The sequence below is a fragment of the Acinonyx jubatus genome, chromosome C1, assembly GCF_027475565.1.
Source record: "Acinonyx jubatus isolate Ajub_Pintada_27869175 chromosome C1, VMU_Ajub_asm_v1.0, whole genome shotgun sequence".
NCBI lineage: Eukaryota > Metazoa > Chordata > Mammalia > Carnivora > Felidae > Acinonyx > Acinonyx jubatus.
This window is the reverse complement of record NC_069381.1, coordinates 40,709,007-40,731,329: the sequence shown is the minus strand read 5'-3', so window position 1 is coordinate 40,731,329 and position 22,323 is coordinate 40,709,007. Positions and strand designations below refer to the sequence as shown.

The following is a 22,323-nucleotide window of genomic DNA, read 5'->3' as shown; positions in this document are numbered from 1 at the left end:
TGTTAACCCAAATTTGGATTGGGCAATTCTTTCTTTTTTGCTGAGTGCCTTGTTTATCCCGTGTTCCAGCACTTGAAAGAAAGGATTTCTTTTTTGCCTTTTGCTAGGATTGGCCTGTCTGGAATGTTTTGTATGTGTTTACAACAAACTTAATCTTTTAACTAAACTGGAAAAACAGCTCACAAATATCCTTGTATCATGTTACCTTTCCCATGACTTTTTAAACATTTACTTTTTGTTTTTACAAACAGAATTTCACTTTAGGAAATCTTAACAGAAATGAGAGTCATTTTTTTGAACTTTTTTTCTGTTCTTGACGTTATTCTGTTTAAAAGGAAAGTCCCCATCAATTAAAATGACGTGGTTTCCTTAATGTGCTTTAGGAACTTAATCATTTTTAAAATATTTCTTTAAGTTTGTTATGGAATCACTGCTGGTCTTAGAGCTGATACTGCTTTGATTTTTTTTAAGTGTTGCAGTTTCTAAGAGTAAGTATGAAAGCAGAAGTTAGTGATTTAAAGATGTTTGAAAAAATAGATAACATATACACCTATTCCCATTTGTCAAAAGACCTCTTGAGGAAATGCTGCCCTTTCCTCCCTATTTATTAGAATTTAAATGGTAACTATAGAAGACTTGGAGTCAGAAGTTATATGTTAATGTTATGACTCCACTAATTTTGCTGTGCTTCCTCTGAGCTTCAGTTTTCTCATTTGTATAACAGGAGCAATAAAAACCTTTCTGTAAATTGCCAGTGCTATCGAGATGTGTCGATTCTACTCATGTGGCTCTCCATGTATTTCTTGGCTTTTGTTAGTCAAAGGATTCCTGTTCCCTTTTTGAAAAAACCAGCTCCCAAGTCCCAGGGACAAAGGCAGGTAAATAATGATAATTTTGTCTTTGTGGTTGTCATCAGCTTATGGTTTGTATCTTTTCAGGTCGATACAGGCAATACTGGAAGGGTATTGGCTTCTGATGCTGCTGTTTTCCTGAAAAGATCAGGGCTTCCAGATTTGATACTTGGAAAGGTAGTATTTGTTCATTTTAACTAAATTATAATGACTATTTATTTAGTAGTATAAATAAATTGGATGCAAATTTAGATACCATTGAGAAACTTAGAAGTTAGAATTGAATCATTGAAGCAGTTACAGTAATGCAATGCAGGGAATTTGTGGTGCAGTGATTTACCCTTTTGAAAAGTAAGGTGTTTTTCAGATATTTAGAAAACCAATTACTTTTTAGTAGGATGAAATGAGGAAGTAATAGTACATTTGGGTATTGTGGGGAGAAACAGTACAGACTGGGAACCTTGCCACCCACTCAGAGAGTTGGCTCTATCCCTACTTCCTCTATTATAACTCTAACTGTGTTTAATATGTGGTAAATAGAGTTGGTGATGAGAGGCTTAGAAAAGAGCACAAAGAGATGGAAAGTCCTCTCCTGGCTAGATCTCCTGGTGAATCCTTATACATGATATTGTTAAGTATTCAAAGCCCTAAAAAATAACTATTTTTAATAATTTAATTATTCACAAATAAACATGAACTATTTCAACTTGCCCATAAGGAAGAATATCGTCTTAGTATGTATCTAAAATAAAGGTAGTATGTTCTAGTAGAAGGAGCATCAGATTTGGAGTTAGAACCTGGGTTAATGAAAAAGTCATTGGATTTGGAGGTTAGAACCTGGATTTCAGTTCTTTCCCTGATCCCTTGAATGTTCTTCAGTAAGTATCTCACTGGGCCTTCGTGTCTTTGTGTAGAGTTGAGCTAAATGACCTTTAAGGTTTCTTTCCACTTTTATTTCTGTGATTCTTAAATCTGATGACCAAAGAGCATAAAGTTGTAAATTTATCTTTAAGATGATTTTTGTTTAAAATAGATTGATTTTTTTTTTCTGAATTTCAGATTTGGGATTTAGCTGACACAAATGGCAAAGGAATTCTGAACAAACAAGTAAGATTCAGAGATTCATATGAAAAAATTTTTGAGTGCTTCAAAATAAAAATTAAACAGGATTTTTTTCTAATTTTAAATTAGGATTTTTTTTTTTAAACCAACATTAGGGTTTTACAAGGGCAAGTGTTATAACAATGAAAATGTTTCCAATTCAGTAGACATTAAAGTAACTAATCCCCAAACGTTAGTGTTAATTTGGTGACATTCTTCTTCTGGAATGTCTTAGTCTGTTTGGACTTCTTTAACATGATACCACAGACTGGATGGTTTATAAACAGCAGAAATTTGCTGCTCAGAGTTCTGGAGGCTGGAAGTACAAGATCAGGCTGCCACCATGGTTGGGTAAGGTCTGTCTTCCTGGTTGCAGACTTGTTGTATCCTTATGTGACAGAAGAGGCTAGGGATCTCTCTGGACCCTCTTTTATATAGCACTAATCCCATTCATGAGGGCCCCACCCTGATGCCTTAAGCACTTCTCAAAGGCCCTACTTCCTAATACCATTATCTTTGGAGGTTAGGATTTCAAAATATTTAATTTCTTACTTGTAAAGTGTATACTTACTTGTGACTATTCTGGTCTAGGTCTTACTTCTGGCATGTAACCCAAAAGGTGGTTTACAGGCCTTAAGTAAACCCTAGACAAGAAATACATGAAATTGATTAATGGGTATTGGACACCATCAGTGTATTTTGAAATTTAGCTTGTTGTGAATGGATTTCAGAGTTCTACAGGATTGAATTCAAAGCTTGCTGCATGCTGAAACATTGGCTGAGCACTGTTACTCAAAGTTAATTACCTCTATGGGATAGTTGAAGCAGCATCAAACTCAGAAAAGAGATGAGGAATTTAGATGAGAGGGTCAGAATATCCAGTCTCTTCATTAAGATTCCAGAACTAGATTGTAGTCTCCAATGGAGCCCCTGGGCAGAAGGGCCAGTTGGTACATTGGAGACATAGGAAAACTAACTTCATATAGGGGCACCTGGGGTGATGTATACTCAGTAGGCAAATATTTGCTGAGTACCTGTTTTGAGCCAGGCTTTGGAAATACAGAGGTGAACATGACCTATCTGGTCCCTGTCTTCATGAGTTTACAGTGTAATAAATTCTTCACTGATATTCCTGGACTTTGGAATTTGAGTATGAGTTGAATTTGTTATATCTAGTTGGCTGGATTTGTGGGTCTTCAGTTAAACTTTGATATTTGCATTGGAGAAATTGATTTAAAAAAAATTTCTTTTTTTTAAAATTTAGTTTTTGAAAGACAGAGTGTGAGTGGGGGAGGGGCAGAGAGAGAGGGAGACAGAATCCGAAGGAGGCTCCAGGCTTCAGGCTGTCAGCCCAGAGCCTGATGCAGGGCTTGAACTCACAAACTGTGAGATCACGACCTGAGCTGAAGTTGGTTGCTTAACCGAGCCACCCAGGCACCCCAAAATAGATTTTCGAATTAACATGAAAAAAAGGAAAGAAACCAATATTTATTGAGTTTCTGTGTGCTCAAAATGACAGTAGGTGCTTTCTTCCTATAGTATGGCTTTTATTTTGTTCCTTATAAGACATTGCAAGATAGGTATTAGTCCCTCCTTTTACAGAAAAATTTTATTTAACTTGCCCATGGCCTCACAACTTGGAGTATCAGAACTAGAATTTAATGCAGGACTAGTTCACTTCAGAGCCCATCCATACTACGGGATGGACCTGATTACCTAAGAGTAATTGAATCTCTCATAGAATGAGAAGGAAAGAGAATTGATACTAGAGTACTTAGAATACCAGCATTTAAAAGTTGGAGGAGGCATTGACTCTAAGAGAAGAGGCTTGAAAGGTCAGGGGAAAACTAGGAGAGCTTTATGAAGCTGTGTTGGTGGAGGGAAATTTCTGGGAGTTATTCTTACTGTCCAGACTGCCAAAAGGAGAAGCAGGATGAGGTGGGGGGTTTTGTGTTTTGTTTTGTTTTGAGGCTATTGTATTTGGTACCTAGGTTATTTGTGACATAGGCAGTAGTTTCTCTAGCTAATGGTGGGAGTTGAAGTCAGATTGCATAAAAGCTTATGGAGTGAATGCAAAAGGAAGGGGAGATCTTTTCAAGAAATTTGTGAGTAAAGGCAAGGTATTATATAAAGCAGACAACTTGCAAGTTTCTAAGAATAAGTTAGGAATTGGGTAAGAAATGTATAGGTGAGAATAGGAGGTTTGAGAGAAGTGGTGAAGGGTTGATTGTATCAGCATCTGTACAAAGTTGCAAGTAATTATAACTGGAGTAAAGGCTTTTGTTATGTCTAGTCCCAGACCTGACGTTAACTCAGAACAGCTGAAAACCAGTTTACTTATTAAATTTTGGACTGAGCATCTCTGCATTTACTTATTAAATTTTGGACTGAGGCTTCAAATGCCAAAAATCCAAGGGCTGTTGGGAGATATTTATAAATATTTTGAAGTCAAGCAGTTAATATAATTGTTTTAGTTGCTGCATGGTAGTGCTATATTCTCTGTAGCTTTCCTGGAATAGCAGTGGTTGAGTCACTTGAACAATTGGTCTAGTTTCACAATTTATCATCTTAAATCCAGAGGTGACTTTTGATAACATACAATTGTTATTTTCTTCTAGGCTTTTTTTCAGACTGTTTTTTTTTCTGACTTAAATGATAAAAATTGTTTTTAACATCATTAAATATTCTTTGAAGCATGTTTATTAATTTTGTATAATTTCAGCTCTGTATATCACGGTTTACTTAAGTATTTTCCCATTTATATGAACACTTTTTGCTATTTATTGTGTCAGGAACATCTTTGTACAAAGATCTCTTCTTAATTTTAAAGCAAGTGGTTTCAGGCAAACGTGCTATTATATTTGTCATTACATAACACTCTTGGAGTAATTGTGAATTGTTTTATATTTTCAGATTGTAAGTGTGTAGATAGATGGATGGGTAAATAATGCATTTAACTTCATACTTTTCTTTCTCAGGAATTCTTTGTTGCTTTGCGTCTTGTGGCATGTGCCCAGAATGGATTGGAGGTTTCACTGAGTAGCTTGAACCTGGCTGTTCCTCCACCAAGATTTGTAAGAAATGATTTTAAATCTAAATTGTATTTAATTAAAAAAAGATGTCACATGACTTAAAAATTAAAATTGCTATATCAAAAAAAATTCCCCCAGCCCCTATCGCTCAGCTACTTGATTTTCTTTCTTAATGGCTTGGGCTGTTATTAGATTCTTGTATTTCCTTCCAGAGTTATTATATGTGTATATAAGAAAATATAAATACTCACTTCTTCATTTTACATTGATTGTAGCTCACAATTAATAAACATGATTCTATACCTTTTTAAATAATATATTTTAGAGATCTTTACATAAAAGGATCTTCATTGTTTTTTAGAGCTGTATAGTATTTCCTTGCTTCTATTTACCATAATTAATATGCAGTGTAACATTAGTTTCAGGTGTACAATATAGTGATTCAACACTTCTATACAACACCTGGTGCTCATCACAGCTCATTATTAGTCCCCATCACCTATTTAACCCATTCCCCACACACTTCCCCTCTACCATAATTTAACTTCCTATTGATAGGCTTTTAGCTTGTTTCTAATCTTTTATTATTAAAAAAATGCTGCAATGAATAGTAACCTTGGATATATGTAATTTTACATGTGCAGAAATATATATGTGCATATTCTTGGAAGTGTTTCAGAAGTTCTTGCGTTTGTGCAATTTTCACATATAATATAAACTTGTCTTCCATAGTGGTTGTACTTGTTCACACTCATACCATCAGTTGGTTGAGAGGTGACAAATGGAATGTTAAGTGTTGTTTTATGGAGTGAGTTTGAGTAGTTTTCCTCATGCTTCTGAGCCATTTACATTACTTTTATGTGAAATATCTGTTTAAATCTTTTGCCCATTTTTCTTGGGTTCTTGGTCTTTTTTATTAATTGAATTCTGTAGGATATGTGTGTGTGTGTGTGTGTGTGTGTGTGTGTATACACACATATATTATTTATATATAAATATATAAAATACATATATTTTTTTTCTTTTCCAGTTTGTCATTTGTCTTTTGACATTGTGCTTATCTTTTTCCATAAAGAAGCCATTGTTTTTTATGTAAATGAGTTATTAGGCTTTAATTTTTTTATGGTTTCTTTTTCACATTTATGTTAGTGTTGATATAAAGTGTGAGTATGGATTTAAATTTATGTTTTTTTACGATGGCTTATAGACCTAATACAGTTTATTGAATAACCAATCTTTTCCTTACTGATTTGAAATGCCACCTCATGGGGCGCTTGGGTGGCTTAGTTGGTTAAGTGTCTGGCTCTTGATTTTAGCTCAGGTCATGATCTCACGGTTCAAGGGTTTGAGCCCCACATTGGGTTCTGCACTGGTAGAGTGTGGAGCTTCCTTGGGATTCTTTCTCTCTCCCTCTCTCTCTGCCCCTCCCCCTGCTCATGCTTTCTCTCTCTCAAAATAAAAAAACTTAAAAAAAGGAAATGCAACCTCAGTCATGTGCTAAATTCTCATATGTAGTTTGGTTTCTTTCTGGATTTTTTTGCTCTTACCCATTTACATAACACTCTTACCCATTTATCTATTTATCCATGTACTTATCTCACATTTTAATTCTCATATTTTGTGATTTGTTTTACATCTGATAGGGCTAGTTCTCCCCACCCTACCCCCTTTTTCAGAAGTTTCATGGCTCTTACTTGTTTTTAAATTTAATATTTTAAAAAGTATTTGGTCTGAGTATTATGAATCTAACTTCAGTTTTGAGAATTTCTGCACTTACAAGTTTAGGCATGGAATCAGGGGGTTAATTTAAGGATTTGTTGTCTATGTTATTATAAAAATGTTTCAAATATATCCATCTGTCTCTACAAGCAGATAAATATAACAACTTGGGTGTGCTGTTCATAGGTTCATGTACTTGTAACTTAAGAAATCTTAAGTTGGGTTCTTGTCCCGGTCTGCTTTCCTTAAATAGTGTTGGGAAAAAGTCATCAGTTAACAGGGCCACAAATAGTTTTGTTACATTCAGATATTGGTATCTTGATTTCAGTTGTAATAGGATTTTTTCTAGAACACTTAAATGTTTTAGTTAATGTTCTAACATTTATGTAGCTAATTCAGATAACTCAGTTTTTGTTTCATTTGTGCTTAGAAGAAGGTCTAATAGAGTCAATGTAAAATAGTGAAAATAGTGTTCTGTGTGCATTGAGTTCCAAATTTTGTATGAATGTCTTTAAATCCAAAGACCACTTTTTCTTCATTGTTTGTTTTTTAATAGTTTTTTAAAAAAAAATCTTTAAAATGTTTATTTATTTTTGAGAAAGAGAGAGAGAGGGAGACACAGAGCATGAGTGGGGAAGGGGCAGAGAGAGAGGGAGACACAGAATCTGAAGCAGGCTCCAGGCTCTGAGTTGTCAGCACAGAGCCTGATGTGGGGCTCGAACCCATGAACTGTGAGATTGTGACCTGAGCCGAAGTTGGGAGCTCAGTTGACTGAGCCATCCAGGCACCCCTCTTTGTTGTTTATTGATGTGAGGTTTTCAATCCTTCGTGTGCTGTATTTTTCTTTTTAGCATGATACCGGTAGTCCTTTGCTAGTCAGTGGAACCTCTGTAGCCGAGCTCCCATGGGCTGTAAAAGTAAGTAAACTTTGTAACTACCCTTTCCTTATCACTGCTTTGCTTCCTACCCACATAAGCTTCTTCTACTTCCAAAATACAATGTAGTCTGCATTTGGCTTTCACTATTTACTGTAGGGGAAATACTAGTACTAGAAATCTTTTGAGGGACCTTACTGCTCTGTCAATCATTTTATGACAATTAGTATGGCTTAATCTCATTTCTGTTATAATGTAAACTAAAAATGGTGATGTCATAATCCTGCATTAACTAAAACATTTTAGGAATAGATTGTTTACCCCACTGATATTATTTCCTGTTTGAAAATTCTGGTTAACTAGATGCTCTCTTTATGACTCTAAAACAATTCTTTATGAAATCGTTTTCTGAAATGGGTATTTTTCATTATAGCTCTTTGGAGACACCACACTAGTTATAGCTATCTTATCAGATTTTTTAAATTACAATTTTTAAATAATATTAGAATATAGCACATCACATGGCCCTTAATAAATATGTACAGTTTTGTCAGAAAGCCATTTGGTTTGTATGTCTATGTATGCTTGTGTGTTATTAACTAATTTTAAAAAGTATAGGGATCTGGCTTTGACAGGACAAGTCAAAAACAATATTTTTTTTATGTATACAAATAACTTCCCTGGATTTTAGGGAATATCTTGTTAATTGATAAAAGGAAATAACTTTGGGAAAAAAGGGGGAAACTTGATGTTTATTCCTGTGGCGGTTTATTTTGTTTTTAAAATCTGAGTTTGAAATGTGATTAATGCCATTTTGAGAAAGTCATAGAATGTCACTAACTACCTTTTGTGTTCTCATAAAAGTTACTTCTTTGTTATGGGTTTAAATGAGAGGACTAGATGCTCTTCTCAAAGCTCTCCCTGTCACTAAAATCTTTTGATCAAGCCAACAGTAGAAAAGCAAATAGTGTTTCAGCTGCAAAAGGAATGGAAGGGATACTGGACTCTTGAGTAACTTTTAAATTGTTATTTATAATAATATATTTTGATGAAAGTAAAAAGTGTTTTTAAAACAATTTTTAGGAATATGTTGTGTATTCTTTGAGGATTTGATTTTTTTAACTGCACTTAAATCCTTTTCACCAGTATTTAACTTGTGATCTTTTTTATATTATAGTCTGAAGATAAGGCCAAATATGATGCAATTTTTGATAGTTTAAGCCCAGTGAATGGATTTCTTTCTGGTGATAAGGTGAAACCAGTGTTGCTCAACTCTAAGTTACCTGTGGATATCCTTGGAAGAGTAAGATATTATTAAATTCTAAATGTATTTTTATGTATCTTTTGTATCTACCAAGAGCTCATTGTTAAAAATATATAGATCTTATTTTGAAGTTATGTTACTACAGAATTTTTTTGTATTCTGAAGTCATATATAAAATTATTGCCAGTTAATTTTGTACAATAATTTGGTTATTCTCTCTAAACTATGAGTGCTTGAAATCAGTTATATATGTAAGCCCTTTGAATAGGTCCTTTTTCCTTTGTACTATATGCACTGACTTCCCAGTTCCTTGATTTAATTTCTGGAGACCATCAGTATTTTATATCTGTCACCTACTTCATGGCTGTATCATGGGACTTTGTCATAAGGAATAGTTTCATCTCTGATCATTAATTCTATTGTCTCAATAGAACTTTGCATCTTTCTAGATATTTTTCATAAATACTTGCAGGACTAATTCTTTGATTTCACAAGACCTTTAAATCTCAGAGTCCTTTACTGTCTCCATTTTTCAAATTTACTTTTTTCCTTATCCAACTTGATCCGTAGTGTCATGTTGGTATCTTAAGCTCCCTTTGCCATGTTTTCTAAACTTTCTCCTGACCTGGTAAAAATCCAGCTTTGTGTTAAGCTCTCTGTGGTTGCAAATGGACTACTGAAAATCTAATAAGGTTGGTGTCATCATAATTTCATGATCACCAACTTCATCTGGGCCTTCCCTACTCTTGTACTGTTTCCATGGTGATTTCTGTCTATGCCTCTTTGTATTTCAGACCTCATCTATTCTCATTAAACCTCTAGCATTTCTTTAGTCCCTTGCTCAGTCAGGATACATAGGGTCAGATCCTGGCTGCACCATTTATTAGGTGTGTGACCTTGGGCAAATCATAAGAAAACTGTGTACCAGTTTTTTAATTTTTAAAATGAGCATGATTCTCAGTTTATAGGGTTGTAAGGATTAAATGTGAGAATGTATCTATTAAGCCCAGTGCTTGGTACATATTCTGTGATGCTGATGGTGATAATGACTTACCACCACACCACCAGTAGGAGTATTAGTGGATCAGTGTTGTGTATTGTATAGGTTAGGTGCTCAATAAATATTAGTTTAAAAGCCATTTCATACTATTGTTTCTCACTAATCATTTCTCCACTGTGTGGTTGGTGTGAGATTTCTAAACTCTAAATATAATCCTGTTATTTTTTGACTTAAAACTAACCCTCTCAGTAGCTTCCCATTGCATTTAGAATAAAGTCCAGATTCCTTTCAAGCACTTAATGACCAGACACTTGCTCATCTCCACTCCTGTCTCTTACCAGTATACTCTCTCTTCTTGCCCTGAGTACAATTTTGTTGAATGAAAACATCTTCTTTTCAAGGATTTAACAAAGTTTTATACCTGGTCTAAAGGTATGGAACCTACTCTAGATTTAAACTAAATCTACTAGGGCCTTTTAGATTTTATTTTTCTTTTGTAAGCCCTAGGCATTAGCTGGTTAATAATTAATAATATTCACTGGGTATTTATTTTAGTTGATCAGAGGTTCTGTAGTGTATGGAAAACAATAATGGTCTTAGTTGGGAATCTTTATGTTGAAAACTGATTCTGTAACTTAATAATAGTTGTGTGATCCTAGCTAAGTCATATCACTTCATGTCTAAAAAAGGGTTGATAGAGTTGAAAGAGTTGTTGCATGAATTAACTGAGATGATGTTTGTGAAAAAGCACTGTAGCTGTTTAAAGTGCTTTTGTCCATAATTGTTTTCTTGAGAAGAACAAACTATTTTCTTTCTTTTTTTTTTGTTAGTTTATTTATTTATTTTGAGAGAGACACAGTGTGAGTGGGGGAGGGGCAGAGAGAGGGAGAGAGAAGATCCCAAGCAGCTTCCGCGCTACCAGCGTAGAGCCCAACGCAGGGCTTAAACTCACGAAACTGTGAGATCATGACCTGAACCGAAACCAAGAGTCGGACACTTAACCAACTGAGCCATCCAGGCACCCCCAACATATTTTCTTTAAAGTTTTTTAAGGAATTTTTATTTAAAAAATACTTGTATTAAGAATTATTACTTTGGGCACTTGGGTGGCTCAGTCAGTTAAACATCTGACTGTTGATGTTGGCTCAGGTCATGTCCTCATGGTTCCTGGCAGGGAGCCCTGCATTGGGTTCTGCACTGACAGTGTGGAGCCTGCTTGGGATTCTGTCTCTCCCGCTCTCTCTGCCCCTTCCCTGTGCACATGTGCTCTCTCTCTCTCAAAATAAATGAACATTAAAAAAATTATTCTTGTTACAATCAATTTGTTAATATAGCATACAATAGTGATATAATAAAATGATCAACATAAGTGAAATCTCCAAAATATAGATATTTTAATGTTCAGATAAAACTTTTCCCTGTAATTATGTGTTTGGTGTTTACAGGTAGCACATGAAAGAGCATTAATCTTTGTCAATTCTTTTTAAGGTTTGGGAGTTGAGTGACATTGACCATGATGGAATGCTTGACAGAGATGAGTTTGCAGTTGTAAGTAACCTAATGTTCTTAAAATCTTAATGGTTTTCTCAAGTGAAAATTTCCCTGTTATTTCCCTAAAATTGTTAGTATGAGTATTTTTACTTACAGTTTATAGGTAGTTAATAAATATTTTGAAACAGATGGATAATAGAAAATGTATGTTCTTATCATCTTCATTTTATTTGACTTTAAGGTACATAGGATTATCTGCCTTGGATAATGTACTGTAAAGATGCTGAGTGGTATTAATCTTTTGTATCCCATCTTAACGAGGTATCTTGGTACCTCTCTGCTATGGAATAATTTTACTTCAAATATACCCCCAGATTTTCACATTTATTTTATTAAAGGAAAACATGGATAACACTGTAGTTTCACTTCATTTATAAAGGCAGAGAAAGTTTTGACATCTTATCTGAAGACATGTTATCCTTGGAAATTGGAAGTTGAATCCAAATAAAGTTGTATTCACTTCTTCCTTAAAGGTTAGATCGAACTCTGCCGTGAGCTCATGAATAGTAAATCTCTAACCCCCCCTTTAATCTATTATTTGGAAATTAGTCTGTTCAGATTTTCTCTCCTTATTTTACTAAGAAATTGTCTATTTCTTTGACTTTTCAAACTCATTGTGAAGTTATTCTTTTAATCTCTTCTGGGGTTTGTGCTACTTTGTCATTCCAAATCTTATATATTTTTGCTCCCTCCATCTTTTGTTTAATTGAATTTTATTTAATCAATCTTTTAAACAGAACCATCTTTTAGATTATTTTATCATTTCTATTATGTTTTGACTTTGCCATTCTTTTTAGCTTTTATCTTAATTCCTTCTTCCTAGTAGTTTCTTTTATCATCTTTACTATTAAAAATTTTAAATCATGTATTTTCTCTTGAGTACAGGTTTAACTGGCTTCCATAAATACTGATACAAAGTATTCTCCTTTTTACTACTTTTTAGATAACTTTTAGGGTTTTTTTTTTATTATGTTTTTTGGTTTTTAGTTCCCTTTGTATATACTTTTAGCTTGATTTGATTATGCCTAAAGAATGTGCTCTTTAAAATCTCTACTTAAAAAAATTTCTTAAGGTTTTCTTTGTTGCCAAGTTCATGACCCATTTTTACATATGTTCCCTAGATATGTCAATATTTCTGCTCAGAAGATGTTAGACCTCCATAAATTCATTATATCAATTTTATTGATTATGTTTCACTTTCTCTTCAGCATTACTTTTTTTTGTGCTTTAATAAATTTTATTCTATTTATATCTCAAGAACCTATTAAAATAGGCAGAATAATTATTTTTACATTTGAAAAAATATACAGAAATGGAAACTTAAAGTGACTTGAGTTGATGGTAATAGGTTCCTAGTCCTTTTTATTTTAATTTGGGTGATAATTGGGAAGTGGCAGGGAATACTCCCTTGCAATGATGACAGAAGTTATCCCAGCTATATGTTAAGGGTTGAATCAGTGTTTGTGTTATATTTTGGGGAAACAAGGTGGTATATTGAAGAGATTTGGCTGATGATGTATTTTGAAAGACTGTTAAACTATATATTAACTTTTCATAGTTTTTGTGTTAAGAATGTCAACACAAAATCTTTGCATTAGTAAGATGTGTAGAGGGATTTTTTTCTCTTATAAAGACAAATATTAAAAATTTTAAAGAAGCATTTGTATAAGCATAGTTAAGATAGATGGAGAATAGTATTATTCTCATTTGATTAAATGGTAGTATGTGCTAAGGTAAGTGATTAAACACAGTTTATCTTAAATTCCTTGAAGGTTTTACTAGGCAACCTACTCTTTTCTTAAAGTAAACTTTTATTGAAAGAATAATTTAAGGGACACCTGGGTAGCTCAGTCATTTAATCATTTGACTTTGGCTCAGGGCATGATCTCATGGTTTGTGAGTTTGACCACATTGGACTCTGCACTGACAGTGCAGAGCCTGCTTGGGATTCTCTCTCTCTCCCTCTCTCTGCCCCTCCCCTACTCATGCACACACTCACAAAATAAATAAATTAAAAAAAAGACTAATTTAAGAATGAATGATGCATTTGTAGGAAGTTACTACTTAAAAAAAATAATAAATACCTATCTGCCTTCTCCTAGATTCACTAATTTTAACCATTTTGCACCTTTGATTTCTTTCTATGTGCATTCCTGAGAAATTCTTTCCAACTTTATCATGCTTAGGGCCTTTAACTTTGAATTCCAGCTCATGTGATATTTATACAGCCTCTGTTCTCTTTTTTTCTGGATTACCTGATATTTCTTATATTTAAAATGTATCCCTTGAAAACAGCACAGTGCTTTGTTTCAATTTTTTACCTAATTTGACAGTTTTGTCTTTTTTTTTTTAATTTTTTTTTCAACGTTTTTTATTTATTTTTGGGACAGAGAGAGACAGAGCATGAGTGGGGGAGGGGCAGAGAGAGAGGGAGACACAGAATCGGAAACAGGCTCCAGGCTCTGAGCCATCAGCCCAGAGCCTGACGCGGGGCTCGAACTCACGGACCGCGAGATCATGACCTGGCTGAAGTCGGACGCTTAACCGACTGCGCCACCCAGGCGCCCCAGTTTTTGTCTTTTAAGATAATGATGCAGATACTGATTTTATTCCCCCATCTTATTTATTTTACATAATTATTTTCTCTTTTTTTTTCTGTTCTTATTGTTGGTTATCAAGTAGTGATTCATTCAGTTTCCCTTCTTATTACATTGGAAATTCTGTTATAATGCTTGTGGCATTAATGGTTAATAACACCTATCCCTGTACTTATAATACTTATTTCTCTAGTTGTTGAAAATAAAGTAACCTTCACTGTAGTAAAACAAATTGTTTAGATTATATTTTCTCTTCTTTCTTCTTCACCTCTTAACCCAAGAAGATTTTAGAACATTTTTAAAAATTCTAGATTTTACTCAGTTATTTAGGTCTTTTGGTTCTAAGATTTTCCTTGTAATTTTGTCAATATTAATAGTCTCACTGCATTCTTTTGGTAGACTGATAAATCTTTTTCCACCTTTTTACTTTATGAATGGGGCAACATAGTCCATACATTTTTTTTTTTTTTTTTACTTCTCAGAATCTGTAACTTTTTAAAAAAAAATTGAAATAATATGAGTAACATACAGGGTTGTATTAGTTTCAGGTGTACAGTATAATGATTCAACAATTCTGTACATTACTCAGTGCTCACCACAATGAGTATAGTTACCATCTGTTACCAAACAACATTATTACAATCTTATTGACTATATTCCCTATGCTGTGCTTTTCATCTCCGTGACTTAATTTATTTTACAACTGGAAGTTTGTACTACTTAATCTCCTTTATCTATTTATAATGGGATTCTATCTCATTCTCCACCCCCACCACCCTTCTGGCAACCACCAGTTTTCTGTATTTAAGAATCTGTTTTCTTGTTTGTTTGTCTTTGTTTGTTTGTTCATTTGTTTCTTAGATTCCAGAAATGAGTGAGATCATATGGTATTTGTTTTTCTCTGTCTGACTTATTTCACTTAGCATTATATTCTCTAGGTCCATTCATATTGTTGCAGATGGCAATATCTCACTGTTTTTTATGGCTGAGTAATCAATATTCCAGTGTGTGTGTGTGTGTGTGTGTACACCACATCTCTTTATTCATCTATCGATAGACACTTGAGTTCCTTTCATATCTTTGCCATTGAAGATAATACTGCAATGAACTTGGGGGGGTGCATACATCTTTTTGAATTAGAGATTTTGTTTCCTCTGAGTAAATACCCAGTAGTGAAATTACTGGATCAAATGGTATTTCTATTTTTAATTTTTTGAGGAACCTCCATACTGTTTTCCACAGTGGTTGTACTAATTTATATTCCCACCAGTAGTGAAAAGGATTCCTTTTCCTCCACATCCTCACCAACACTTGTTATTTCTTGTCTTCCTGGTTTTGACTGGTTTGACAGGTGTAAGGTGATATGTCATTGTGGTTTTGATGTGCATTTCCCTGATGTCTCCTTTAGTATGTGATAGTTTCTCTGTCTTGCCTTGTTTTTCTATGACTTTGGCTATAGGGGTGTCTGGGTGGCTCACTTGGTTAAGTGTCCTTCTCTTGATTTCAGCTCAGGTCATGATCTCATGGTTCATGGGATCCAGCCCCACACTGGGCTCTGTGCTGGCAGTGTGGAGCCTGCTTGGAATTTTCCTCCCCGCCCCCAACTCTGTTTACCCCTGCTCTGCCATGCTCTTTCTCAGTCTCTCTGAAAATAAGTAAGCATTAAAAAAAAAAAAAAAGAGCTCTAGCTAGATATCCTGTAGAATGTCTACCATTCTAGGGTATGGGTTTTTGGAAAGAATACCGCAGATGTGAAATGCCTTTCTCATAACATTTATCAGGGGGTACTTGGTGTCCACATGCCATTACAGGTGATGTTAACCTTCATCACTTGGTAAAGTTGGTGTTTCCCAGGTTTCTTCACTATAAAGTTACTCTTTTCCCCTTTTCCTACTCTATTTTGGAGAGGCAGACTCATGCTTTTTATTTTGTATTCTGACTTGGTATCTTCATGTTGATTTTTTAAAAATTATTATTATTATTTTTAATATGAAATTTATGGTCAAATTGGTTTCCATACAACACCCAGTGCTCATCCCAAAAGGTGCCCTCCTCAATACCCATCACCCACCCTCCCCTCCGTCCCACCCCCCATCAACCCTCAGTTTGTTCTCAGTTTTTAAGAGTCTCTTATGCTTTGGCTCTCTCCCTCTTTAACCTCTTTTTTTTTCCTTTCCTCTTCCCCTCCCCCATGGTCTTCTGTTAAGTTTCTCAGGATCCACATAAGAGTGAAAACATATGGTATCTGTCTTTCTCTGTATGCCTTATTTCACTTAACACTCTCCAGTTCCATCCACGTTGCTACAAAAGGCCATGTTTCGTTCTTTCTCATTGCCACGTAGTATTCCATTGTGTATATAAACCACAATTTCTTTATCCATTCGTCAGTTGATGGACATTTAGGCTCTTTCCATAATTTGGCTATTGTTGAGAGTGCTGCTGTAAACATTGGGGTACAAGTGCCCCTATGCATCAGTACTCCTGTATCCCTTGGGTAAATTCCAAGCAGTGCAATTGCTGGGTCATAGGGTAAGTCTATTTTTAATTTTTTGAGGAACCTCCACACTGTTTTCCAGAGTGGCTGCACCAATTTGCATTCCCACCAACAGTACAAGAGGGTTCCCGTTTCTCCACATCCTCTCCAGCATCTATAGTCTCCTCATTTGTTCATTTTAGCCACTCTGACTGGCGTGAGGTGATATCTGAGTGTGGTTTTGATTTGTATTTCCCTGATGAGGAGCGACGTTGAGCATCTTTTCATGTGCCTGTTGGCCATCTGGATGTCTTCTTTAGAGAAGTGTCTATTCATGTTTTCTGCCCATTTCTTCACTGGATTATTTGTTTTTCGGGTGTGGAGTTTGGTGAGCTCTTTTATACATTTTAGATACTAAACCTTTGTCCAATATGTCATTTGCAAATATCTTTTCCCATTCCGTTGGTTGCCTTTTAGTTTTGTTGGTTGTTTCCTTTGCTGTGCAGAAGCTTTTTATCTTCATGAGGTCCCAGTAGTTCATTTTTGCTTTTAATTCCCTTGCCTTTGGGGATGTGTCAAGTAAGAAATTGCTGTGGCTGAGGTCAGAGAGGTCTTTTCCTGCTTTCTCCTCTAGGGTTTTGATGGTTTCCTGTCTCACATTCAGGTCCTTTATCCATTTTGAGTTTGTTTTTGTGAATGGTGTGAGAAAGTGGTCTAGTTTCATCCTTCTGCATGTTGCTATCCAGTTCTCCCAGCACCATTTGTTAAAGAGACTGTCTTTTTTCCATTGGATGTTCTTTCCTGCTTTGTCAAAGATTAGTTGGCCATACGTTTGTGGGTCTAGTTCTGGGGTTTCTCTTCTATTCCATTGGTCTATGTGTCTGTTTTTATGCCAATACCATGCTGTCTTGATGATTACAGCTTTGTAGTAGAGGCTAAAGTCTGGGATTGTGATGCCTCCTGCTTTGGTCTTCTTCAAAATTTCTTTGGCTATTCAGGGCCTTTTGTGGTTCCATACGAATTTTAGGATTGCTTGTTCTAGTTTCAAGAAGAATGCTGGTGCAATTTTGATTGGGATTGCATTGAATGTGTAGATAGCTTTGGGTAGTATTGACATTTTGACAATATTTATTCTTCCAATCCATAAGCATGGAATTTTTTTCCATTTCTTTATATCTTCTTCAATTTCCTTCATAAGCTTTCTATAGTTTTCAGCATACAGATGTTTTACATCTTTGGTCAGGTTTATTCCTAGGTATTTTATGCTTCTTGGTGCAATTGTGAATGGGATCAGTTTCTTTATTTGTCTTTCTGTTGCTTCATTATTAGTGTATAAGAATGCAACTGATTTCTGTACATTGATTTTGTATCCTGCGACTTTGCTGAATTCATGTATCAGTTCTAGCCGACTTTTCGTGGAGTCTATCGGATTTTCCATGTATAATATCATGTCATCTGCAAAAGTGAAAGCTTGACTTCATCTTTGCCAATTTTGATGCCTTTGATTTCCTTTTGTTGTCTGATTGCTGATGCTAGCACTTCCAACACTATGTTAAACAACAGCAGTGAGAGTGGACATCCCTGTCGTGTTCCTGACCTCAGGGGGAAAGCTGTCAGTTTTTCCCCATTGAGGGTGATGTTAGCTGTGGGCTTTTCATAAATGGCTTTTATGATGTTTAACTATGTTCCTCTTATCCCGACTTTCTCGAGGGTTTTTATTAAGAAAGGATGCTGAATTTTGTCAAATGCTTTTTCTGCATTGATTGACAGGATCATATGGTTCTTTTCTTTTCCTTTATTAATGTAATGTATCACAGTGGTTGATTTGCAAATGTTGAACCAGCCCTGCAGCCCAGGAATGAATCCCACTTGATCATGGTGAATAATTCTTTTTATATGCTGTTGAATTCGATTTGCTAGTATCTTGTTGAGAATTTTTGCATTCATATTCATCAGGGATATTGGCCTGTAGTTCTCTTTTTCTTTACTGGGTCTCTGTCTGGTTTAGGAATCACAGTAATGCTGGCTTCATAGAATGAGTCTGGAAGTTTTCCTTCCCTTTCTATTTTTTGGAATAGCTTGAGAAGGATAGGTATTATCTCTGCTTTAAATGGCTGGTAGAATTCCCCTGGGAAGCCATCTGGTCCTGGACTCTTATTTGTTGGGAGATTTTTGATAAGTGATTCAATTTCTTCGCTGGTTATGGGTCTGTTCAAGTTTTCTATTTCTTCCTGTTGAGTTTTGGAAGTGTGTGGGTGTTTAGGAATGTGTCCGTTTCTTCCAGGTTGTCCAGTTTGCTGGCATTAATTTTTCATAGTATTCCCTGATAATTGCTTGTATTTCTGAGGGATTGGTTGCAATAATTCCATTTTCATTCATGATTTTATCTATTTGGGTCATCTCCCTTTTCTTTTTGAGAAGCCTGGCTAGAGGTTTATCAATTTTGTTTATTTTTTCAAAAAACGAACTCTTGGTTTCATTGATCTGCTCTATAGTTTTTTTAGATTCTATATTGTTTATTTCTGCTCTGATCTTTATTATTTCTCTTCTTCTGCTGGGTTTGGGGTGTCTTTGCTGTTCTGCTTCTATTTCCTTTGGGTGTGCTGCTAGATTTTGTATTTGGGATTTTTCTTGTTTCTTGAGATAGGCCTGGATTGCAATGTATTTTCCTCTCAGGACTGCCTTCGCTGCGTCCCAAAGCGTTTGGATTGTTGTATTTTCATTTTCGTTTGTTTCCATATATTTTTTAATTTCTTCTCTAATTGCCTGGTTGACCCACTCATTCTTTAGTAGGGTGTTCTTTAACCTCCATGCTTTTGGAGGTTTTCCAGACTTTTTCCTGTGGTTGACTTCAAGCTTCATAGCATTGTGGTCTGAAAGTATGCATGGTATGATTTCGATTCTTGTATACTTATGAAGAGCTGTTTTGTGACCCAGTATGTGATCTATCTTGGAGAATGTTCCATGTGCACTCGAGAAGAAAGTATATTCTGTTGCTTTGGGATGCAGAGTTTAAATATCTGTCATGTCCATCTGATCCAATGTATCATTCAGGGCCCTTGTTTCTTTATTGATCCTGTGCCTACATGATCTATCCATTGCGGTAAGTGGAGTATTAAAGTCCCCTGCAATTACCACATTCTTATCAATAAGGTTGCTTATGTTTGTGATTAATTGTTTTATATATTTGGGGGCTCCCATATTTGGTGCATAGACATTTATAATTGTTAGCTCTTCCTGATGGATAGACCCTGTAATTATTATATAATGCCCTTCTTCATCTCTTGTTACAGCCTTTAATTTGAAGTCTAGTTTGTCTCCAGCTCTCTTTTGACTTCCAGTAGCATGATAGAAGGTTCTCCATCCCCTCACTTTCAACTGAAGGTGTCCTCAGGTCTAAAATGAGTCTCTTATAGGCAGAAAATAGATGGGTTTTGTTTTTTTATCCATTCTGATACCCTATGTCTTTTGGTTGGAGCATTTCATCCATTTACATGCAGTGTTATCATAGAAAGATAGGGGTTTACAGTCATTGTGATGTCTGTAGGTTTCATGCTTGTAGTGATGTCTCTGGTACTTTGTCTCACAGGCTCCCCCTTAGGATCTCTTGTAGGGCTGATTTAGTGGTGACGAATTCCTTCAGTTTTTGCTTGTTTGGGAAGACCTTTATCTCTCCTTCTATTCTAAATGACAGATTTGGTGGATAAAGGATTCTCGGCTGCATATTTTTTCTGTTCATCACATTGACGATTTCCTGCCATTCCTTTCTGGCCTTCCAAGTTTCAGTAGATAGATCCATCACTAGTCTTATCGGTCTCCCTTTATATGTTAGAGCATGTTTATCCCTAGCTGCTTTCAGAATTTTCTCTTTATCCTTGTATTTTGCCAGTTTGACTATGATATGTCATGCAGAAGATCGATTCAAGTTATGTTTGAAGGGAGTTCTCTGTGCCTCTTGGATTTCAATGCCTTTTTCCTTCCCCAGATCAGGGCAGTTCTCAGCTATGATTTCTTCAAGTACACCTTCAGCACCTTTCCCTCCTCTTCCTCCTCTGGAATCCGAATTATGTGTATATTATTGCATTTAATTGTGTCACTTAGTTCTCTAATTCTGCCCTCATACTCCTGGATTTTTTTTATCTCTCTTTTTCTCAGCTTCCTCTTTTTCCATAATTTTATCTTCTAATTCACCTATTCTCTCCTCTGCCTCTTCAGTCGAGCTGTGGTTGCCTCCATTTTATTTTGCAGCTCATTTATAGCATTTTTTAGCTCTTCTGACTCCTCCTTGATCTCTGTAGTAATAGATTCTCTGCTGTCCTCTGTACTTTTTTCAAGCGCAGCGATTAATTTTATGACTATTATTTTAAATTCATTTTCTATTACATTGCTTAAATTGTTTTTGATCAGTTCATTAGCTGTCGCTACTTCCAGGAGTTTCTTTTTTTTTTTTTTAATTTTTTTTTTTAACTTTTATTTATTTTTGAGACAGAGAGAGACAGAGCATGAACGGGGGAGGGTCAGAGAGAGGGAGACACAGAATCTGAAACAGGCTCCAGGCTCTGAGCTGTCAGCACAGAGCCCAACGCAGGGCTCGAACTCACGGACCACGAGATCATGACCTGAGCTGAAGTCGGCCGCTTAACCGACTGAGCCACCCAGGTGCCCCACCTGGAGTTTCTTTTGAGGAGAATTCTTCCATTTTGTCATTTTGGATAGTCCCTGGAGTGGCGCGGAACTGTAGCGCTCTTCCTCTGTGCTGTCTGGAGTAACTTGCTTGGTGCGCAGGGCTGCAGTCAGACCTGATGTTTGCCCCCAGCCCACCGCTGGGGCCACAGTCAGACTGGTGTGTACCTTATCTTTCCCTCTCCCAGGGGCAGGACTCACTGTGCAGTGGTGTGGCCCCTGTCTCGGCTACTTGCACACTGCCAGGCTTGTGGTGCTGCTTCAGTGGGATCTGGCGTAGTAGCGGGGGTGGATCCGCAAGGTGCACAGGGGCGGGAGGGGCAGACTCAGATTGCTTTGCCTTCAGTGGTCTGCTTCGGGAGGGGCCCTGTGGCATTGGGAGGGAAGCAGACCCATTGGAGCGATGGATCCACAGAAGCACAGCATTGGGTGTTTGCGCAGTGCAAGCAAGTTCGTGAAGGGAACTGGTTCCCTTTGGGATTTCATCTGGGGGATGGGTGAGGGAGATGGTGCTGGCCAGCGCCTTTGTTTTCCGCCAAGCTGAGCTCTGTCCTTCGGGGCTCAACAACTTTCCCTCCCGTTGTTCTCTAGCCCTCCCACTCTCGGAGCAGAGCTGTTGACTTACAACATTCCAGATGTTAAGTCCCACTGGCTGTCAGAACACACTCCGTCCGGCCCTTCCGCTTTCGCATGCCACACTCGGGCACTCTGCCTTGCCCGGTGGGCTGGTTGCCCCTCTACCTCTCTGGCTCTCTCCTGCCAGTCTGTGTGGCACGAACCGCCTCTCTGCCCTTCCTACCCTCTTCCATGGGCCTCTTGTCTACGCTTGGGTCCGGAGAGTCCATTCTGCTAGTCTTCTGGCGGTTTTCTGGGTTATTTAGGCAGATGTGGGTGGAATCTAAACGTTCAGCAGGACACGGTGAGCCCAGCGTCCTCCTATGCCGCCATCTTCCTTCCGGATCCTTCATATTGATTTTTACATTCTTACAAGGCTTTACATTTTTCTGTCAAGTAAGTGGTCTAAATTTTTGTCAGTAGCATTTGTTGGGTCCTCATTACCTGAAGAGTTTTTGGCACTTTGGGGTTTATTATTTTTTTTTTCTTGTTTGTCTTAACACGTTCACATTGGACTGAAATTAACTTGTTACATGTTTGCTGCTTCTACTGGGTGGTAAAT

General features: G+C 36.4%; 1 protein-coding gene across 3 annotated transcripts in view; it reads left to right on the top strand.

The window, feature by feature from the left end:
- The window catches only part of EPS15 (epidermal growth factor receptor pathway substrate 15), a 143,985-nt gene that overhangs the window by 36,406 nt on the left and 85,256 nt on the right, over positions 1–22,323 (top strand). For all 3 annotated transcript variants that reach the window (XM_027059214.2, XM_053214022.1, XM_053214023.1), the window contains exons 3-8: positions 939–1,028; positions 1,911–1,958; positions 4,931–5,026; positions 7,555–7,620; positions 8,756–8,881; positions 11,331–11,390. In XM_027059214.2, coding sequence (XP_026915015.1) covers positions 939–1,028; positions 1,911–1,958; positions 4,931–5,026; positions 7,555–7,620; positions 8,756–8,881; positions 11,331–11,390 — 486 coding nt within the window. The remainder of the gene's footprint in view (positions 1–938; positions 1,029–1,910; positions 1,959–4,930; positions 5,027–7,554; positions 7,621–8,755; positions 8,882–11,330; positions 11,391–22,323) is intronic.